The sequence below is a fragment of the Pteronotus mesoamericanus genome, unplaced genomic scaffold, assembly GCF_021234165.1.
Source record: "Pteronotus mesoamericanus isolate MK-2021 breed Mesoamerican mustached bat unplaced genomic scaffold, CSHL_Meso_final scaffold_651, whole genome shotgun sequence".
NCBI classification, from domain to species: Eukaryota; Metazoa; Chordata; class Mammalia; order Chiroptera; family Mormoopidae; genus Pteronotus; species Pteronotus mesoamericanus.
This window is the reverse complement of record NW_026555325.1, coordinates 30,888,873-30,895,937: the sequence shown is the minus strand read 5'-3', so window position 1 is coordinate 30,895,937 and position 7,065 is coordinate 30,888,873. Positions and strand designations below refer to the sequence as shown.

Genomic DNA, 7,065 nt, shown 5'->3' with positions numbered 1-7,065 from the left:
AAAACCCCAAAACAAAAAAACCGAAACCAAAAACTAGAATTGATATTTCTTACAAGTCAATTAACAGTTATATGGCTTTACAACAGTGTTCTATTAGAGCTGGCAGGCAAAGGATATAATACAGTATTCAAAATGCTGGGAAATTTGGAGAAATTAAAAAGCACATGAGCTTCTCTACTAGATGGTAATGCAAATTCCAAGTGTAACCTTAAAAGTTTGCTGAGGCAAAGACACACTGCAATCAATCGAAAACATCATTATTAAACATTTATACTAGGACTTATTCGCAAACCTTCTGGAAACTGTTACTGCTGGCTAAATTCTTAAGCTCAGTTCTGTTCAACTCTGCTCAGTTTTTGCCTAACACAAATTCTATATACCCATGGGTAAAATAAAAGTATATTTTAGTTGATTTATCTTCATTATTTAGCTTTTAATAAAAATAAAGGTTAGGTAACTAATACAATAATTTTTAAAATACAGAAACAAACTGTTACCATAACATAGTTTATTTAATACAATGTTTAACTATAAAAGTTGATAGTTTGAGTTTAAATTCTGTACAATGCAGTTTGCAGAAAACAGTTCAAGTTACTAGACTAATGATAGGAGAAGCAGCATTTTGAAACATTTTACAATTGTGACAAGAGCTTTATTCCTAAATTTCATTAAAAAAATATACATCACAGTGACTTTGAGCTTGGAAAAGAAGTGCATTAACTTCATCTGTTTTTCCCCTCCACAGAGAACAGCCACAATTCTTAACATCCCCAAATACAAATACCCAATTCATTTATCAGTCCTTCAAAACACTATAAACACAGAAAGGAGAAAAAAAAATACAGCATGTGCTTTGGGTCAACAGGAATTTTGCTTTAAGAAAAAAAAAAGTGGGGGGGGGGGGACAACACAATTCAAACCCACCACTCGCTCTCATGCCTTGACAACTCCATTCTCCTACCTTGCTGATGGAATTTTTTAAATTTATGTGATTTTTCCTTTAATATTTACTTCTTGTGTGACATCACAGCCCAGAGTTTGCCTTTACCTGAATCCTTTAAAGGCAGCCAGAAAGACCACTAAGGGCATGAGTCAGCCATTACTGTACTTTCTAGAGTTTATTTTTGTTACATTTTAAAACAAGTATTTGTAATACAACACATCTTTTCACCATAAACAGGTTATAACCTACAATTCTTGGAGATTTTATTCAATTCTAAATGCATAAATATTAAACAATAATTTTAGTCAACACAACCAAAAGGAGACAGAAAAAAACTCCATTTTTGTTTCTTTGTAACTATCAACTAACTATATGGTGCGTATTTAAAGTATTTCTGGTGAAGGTAAAGACTTGGAATAAATTTCTACAGAAACTTACTAAAGGCTCAAAGTATGATGAAAAAAATTGCCACCCAAGGTGAAGCACAATAAATGACTTATTACTCATTTCATATAACTTGAAAACAAATTAGAATTGTCAGTTAATACCACTATTCAAAATACAAGAAACCCAATGTATTCTTGTCTAAAATATTAAGAAATTTTTACATTGCAGTTTCCTATCTACCACTGGTTGCAAGAATCAAAGGCACCCTGGCTGGGTAGCTCAGTTGGTTAGAGCATCACCCTGATACACCAAGGTTGTGGGTTCCGTCCCTGGTCAGGGCACATTATAAAAAGTAACCAATGAATGCATAAATAAGTGAGACAACAAATCGATGTCTCTCTCAAATCTATTTTAAAAAAAGGCAATTCAGCAAAGCCATTATGCATCAGCATCACACTTGCACAGAGAAATATTTATCAAATTCTTTGAAACTTCTGCAAAGGGTTTGACTTTAGGAATTTAAAAACTACAATGGTCTATGTATGAACTCTCTACCTGTGTAATTTTAAAATGTTTTAAAGCAACTGAGCAGCTTCACTACTGCTCACTTAGCATCACTCTATATTGTCAATTTCTGTGGTAGATGCTTTGTCCAGAGAAAGCGTTCACTCAAAATAACAATCAGGAAAAATTTTTCCTGGATATTGCCAATCAAGCAATAAAGACAAACCAATTTAAATATCTTTAAGACGGCATTAAGTCCAAGAATAGTTTGAGCTAAACTGTAAGCACAGGCATAACAATTACAAGGTATTAAAAGGCTGACTTTTGGGAAAACAAAATGTAATAACTAAAGGTAGTTAACTATTAAAAATGCAGTGGGAGAGAAGGACCGTTTGAGCTGTTTGCTATTCAGATGCAAAGGAAGACTTGAGGTATAGTAAATGCTGCTTAATCATTTTCTAAGTATTCTTTATATTCTAAATGTAAAATCTAGCTGATTGTCACCTCTCATTTCCTTTGCCATTATCTGCTCCATGGTTAAAAACAGCTAACAAACTTTTTCTGAAAAAAACAGACGTATAGCCCTGGCTGGGTGGCTCAGTTGGTTGCAGCACTGTTCCATACACCAAAAGGTTGCAGATTTGATCCCCAGCCAGGGCACATTACGAGGTGTAGGTTCGATCCCCAGTAGGGACACATGCGGAAGGCAAGTGATCAATGTTTCTCTCACATTTTTTTTCCCCTCTCTCCCAAATCAATACACCCTCTAGTCAGTATTAAAAAACAAAACAAAAAAAAAACTGTAAATAATGCTTAGTGCAGGGTTGCTCTTCAGATAATCAAAATAAAAGACTACCACTTATAGAATTTACTAAAATTTCCCCCCCTATTGTTACCTGCCTAATTCTTAGTAGATAAAGCTCTGGATCATCAGACAATATAGAAGTATATTTACTTATCATGTTTTTTTTTTAAATATAACTGTTTACTAGAAATCCTTTCTTAAATAGCACCTTTCTCAAAGCTCCAATAATTTATAACAAAGATTTTAAAAATGCAATTTACTGAATTTAAAACAAACACTAATTTAAAATATGTAACAGATTATACAGCTTGTGCACTCAAGACTCAATTATCCCTAAAGTGGGTGTGTGGTCAAAGTTTCAAAGGAATCAATCACCCTAAATTATCATAAACATGGACTTTATAATCAGGAAAAACAATCTGGAAAGACTCCACTGTGAATATCTGTTTCAAGATATTCCAAACAATTGTATAATCACTACCCTATTCATTATGTGAACAGCTACCATGATGCCATCAATGTATTAACCAACAATGGGAAATATGTTAAGCATTGCTTCATTCAGTACAAACAGCATTGAGTAGCTACTGTTTTACCAAGAAGCTGCCCTGGTAATAAGAGTTGACACTATACTGACAAATATTAAATTACAGAACACTGTAGAAGCTACTATTAATTGGAATTCTGAAATTTCTTTTCAAATGAGGCAGGTTTTGTGTTTGCTGGATGTTCAATATTTTATTTAGAAGAGAAATTACAGAATAAAAGGCCACACATCACAAAAATAGCAATATACAACACATAAAATTCTAAATGGACTTTAGGTATCATTAATGTTTAACTCTATAAGCTATAAAAGTTCGCAACTTTCTACTCTATGTGGCAATGTTATACATGCCCAGTTAAAATAATTTTAACAGTAATGGTATGAACCACCTGAATAGAAAGAAACCAGAGTCATAAACATGCTGTAGCCTACTGTGATACATATACAGAAAAGATGCATTTTTCTTGCCATTTGAAACTCACATCTATGAGAATTAGAGAAGTCAGTTAAAAAAAAAAAAAGAAAGAAAAAAAAACAAAAAAAACCCCACACACATGCAGAGTTAACACTTAAGTCTATATAGGTCAGTGGCCAAAAATAAATCTTGGAAGTTAATGTGTCAATACTAACAACTTTTAAAATCTAACTTAAAGGGTCACACAAGTGGTATGCTTTAATAAGAAAAGCGTTTTTTTCCCCCACTTTGGAGAAGGATAATAAAACAATGTTCTCAAAAAGCAAAAGTTTAATCTCTTCAGACCAAAAGCAACATAGATTGAGAATCACAATCTGATCTTTCAAGGTTAACTTGTTAGACGCTGTATAACAGCAAGTCAAGGTCACTCAGTACATCAACTGAAAAAAAAATACTCAACTATTTTTATAGACAGTTAAGTAAAACAAAACTAGACATGAAAAATATTAATATGAAGAAACAAGCTACATGTGGAACTATAAAGAATAGCATATGAAGTAAAATATAAATAAGTATCTATTTGAAAGCACAAATTACTATAAAATCAAGAGATGACAAGATCTCAAGTTATTAGAATCCTGCTTCTGTGTAATTAAAAGCTGCTGCTGCAAGCCTCTATTATAAATCCAATCAGAGAATCTTTACAAGATTTCTTCTAGCCTAGTGGCTTCTAGAGTTAATCATGAGAAACACAAACTTTTTTAACAATGTATTCCAACAATCAGTTATGCTTGTTTTCAACTTATGATTACAAAAATTAGGGTATAGAATAGCATGTTTGCTATGGCCTGATTGTTGCAACACAAAAATGTATACATGAAATAGTGAAACACAGCACACAGTATTACACCAAAGTTTTTCTCATTTCAAGTTTATTAAAACTTTAGCAGTACAAATTATCCAGGTTGCAGATTATCAAAAAGATCAACTCAATAAAGTCCACGTTTAAAAAAAAAAAAAGGACAAACATAAAACAAACCAAAAACAATGAAAAGAAGAAAACATAAAGGAGATCCATCAACAAGTCTCTAAAACTTAAAATTCAAGACAGAATGGAAATAAGTTTATACAACTCACTCATCCACTTTTGTCTTCATCTGTTCCAGGGCTTGATTCATGATCAAATTTTTTATTTTTATCATGTACATGGTCATTTTCTTGACCCTTTGATTTTTGGTTTTCTTTTTCCACTGAGGATCTGGTCTTCCCATCCTCCTTATTTTTCAATGTGGAGAACTTTAATTCATTGTCCTGACTACTTTGTTTTATTTTTGAGAATGGACTTTGATCTCTATCAGCCTTTTTATCCCTGTTGTTATTTGAACTATTATAATCACGATTTTTAGAGTACATTCTCTTTTCACCCTCAGAATTTTCTTTTCTGTGCGAACTCTTACTTTCTTGGTTTCTATATTTTTCTTTGTTTCTGCTTTGACTTTCTTCTCGCTCTGAGCTCCGTGAATCTCTCCTCCTTCTCTTTCTATCTTTACTTCTCGATCTTCCGGGTGTTGCTCTTCTCTCTCGGCTCCGTGACCTTCCTCTTCTCCTGTACTCCTGTTCTCTGTACCTATGGTACTCCTTGCTCCTGCTGCGATCACGATCATGGCTTCTGGATCGCACTCTCCTGCTCCTGTCCCTACTTCTGCTTCGTTCCCTTGTTCTACTATTGTAACTGTGTTTGCCTTTAGTTGCATCACGTTCTCGACTCCTAGACTGTGCATGTCTATCCTTCTCCTTACTTTTATTATGATCATGCTCATTACTTTTTGATTCTAACTGTTTAGATTTCTCTTTACTTCTACTCCTTTCCTGGTCTTTTCCTTTAGAATCAGACTTTTCTTTTTCTTTAGCATTCTCATGATCCTTTTCTTTACTCCTTGACCTCATTCTCTTTTCTTCATGTCTATGCTTTGTATCTCTTTCCTTACTCTTTGATTTCTCTTTGCTTTTACTCCTACTTTTAGATTTGGCCCTTTTCTTCACCTTGTTTTTATTATACTTATCATCTTTTTCTGAATTTCTTCTGACGTCTCTCTCTTTGCTGTTAGATTTATGGTCTTTAACTTTCTTTTCCTTTTCACTTTTTCTATTTGGACTCTCAGATACATGCCTGTGATCAGTTACTTTCTTCTCTTTCACTCTAACTGGACTTCTCTGATTTTCTTTTGTTTCATTTAACTCACTCCTAAAAAATAAGAAAAAAAGGTTTTTTGAAATTTTTTTAAGACATGTTCATTGTAAGCTACAATGGTATTCTATTTTCATTAAGATATCGAAGAAACTTTATGTATAATAGTAAAAAAACAAAACAACTTGTCACTACATTTGAAATAATATAGTTAAATCTTACTTATCCCCTTTGATCCATCTTTCACCGCTTGATACTCTCATTCTTTGAGCTCTTTGCATCTCTTGCCTCCAATGTGGAGGAGTCTCACTACGTCTGAAACGATCCCTTGATCTGGATCGAGATGGAGTTCGGTAACGCTTAAGAAAATTAAAAGGGAAAAAAATTAACATAAAAATAAAAATATTATAGCTACAGTGTACATATTTCTAGGTTCAAATAAAATGCCTGGTATTTCTATGCCTGCTAAAATAAAATTTCCCAATTTTAGGTAGGAAATCAATTACAGTCACACTGTAAGTTCCAAATAAAAAGCATTAACCATAGAAACTCTAGTCACCCACATCTTTTCTGTGGAACTGTCCTATTTAAGTGATGCTAAAGCATAGTAGGTGCAAGGAACCCTTACAAGTTGCCAAGTTCCAATTTAAAAATGTGTATGAGTATTCTTGATGTTTTTTCCAAGCAAACAGTTCCCTTATTATGAAAAAACAGAGTAAATGAAGAGATGCTCATTTATTCAACTAGTATTTACTCAGCTCTTAAGAGAGCTAACCACTCTACCGCATTAATGAGGAAACATTAGTAAGCCAAGACACATTTGATTTTGCACTGTTGGAACTTAACATTCTGCAAGGCTAGGGGAACACAGAGACAGGCATATTATCACAGATGTTAAACATATATAAAGCTACAGTTAGAATGAATGTAAAAGGCCTTCAGAGAATATATAACAAGGTTATCTGACCTAGTATGGGGAATGAGTAAAACAATTAAATAATTAAAAGCTGAGAATTAAAGAATATGTATGAGTACTTTCCCAGGCAAGTGTGAGGAAAAAGAGGTAAAGGGGCTGAGGACAGATGGGTGAGGAAGAATATGTGAGGCATTAGCAGTATACCACGTTTGAAGGTCCTGAGATAGGAAGAAATAGTATGTTTTAGATATGATAAGAAGACGACAGATCAGTGTGGCTAAGGACAAATACTGCAAGGGAATGTAGTATTTGATAATACTGATGAGGTAAGGAAGAACTAGATTTTGTGAGTTCTTGTAG

General features: G+C 33.4%; 1 protein-coding gene across 5 annotated transcripts in view; it reads right to left on the bottom strand.

Annotated features, from left to right (window-relative positions):
- Positions 1-402: 402 nt before the first annotated feature.
- The window catches only part of PPIG (peptidylprolyl isomerase G), a 47,452-nt gene continuing 40,789 nt past the window's right edge, over positions 403-7,065 (bottom strand). For all 5 annotated transcript variants that reach the window (XM_054562654.1, XM_054562652.1, XM_054562657.1 and 2 more), the window contains 2 exons: positions 6,012-6,148; positions 403-5,846 (listed from right to left, as the gene is read on the bottom strand). In XM_054562654.1, the coding sequence (XP_054418629.1) occupies positions 4,739-5,846; positions 6,012-6,148 (1,245 nt within the window). In that variant the 3' untranslated portion in view covers positions 403-4,738. The remainder of the gene's footprint in view (positions 5,847-6,011; positions 6,149-7,065) is intronic.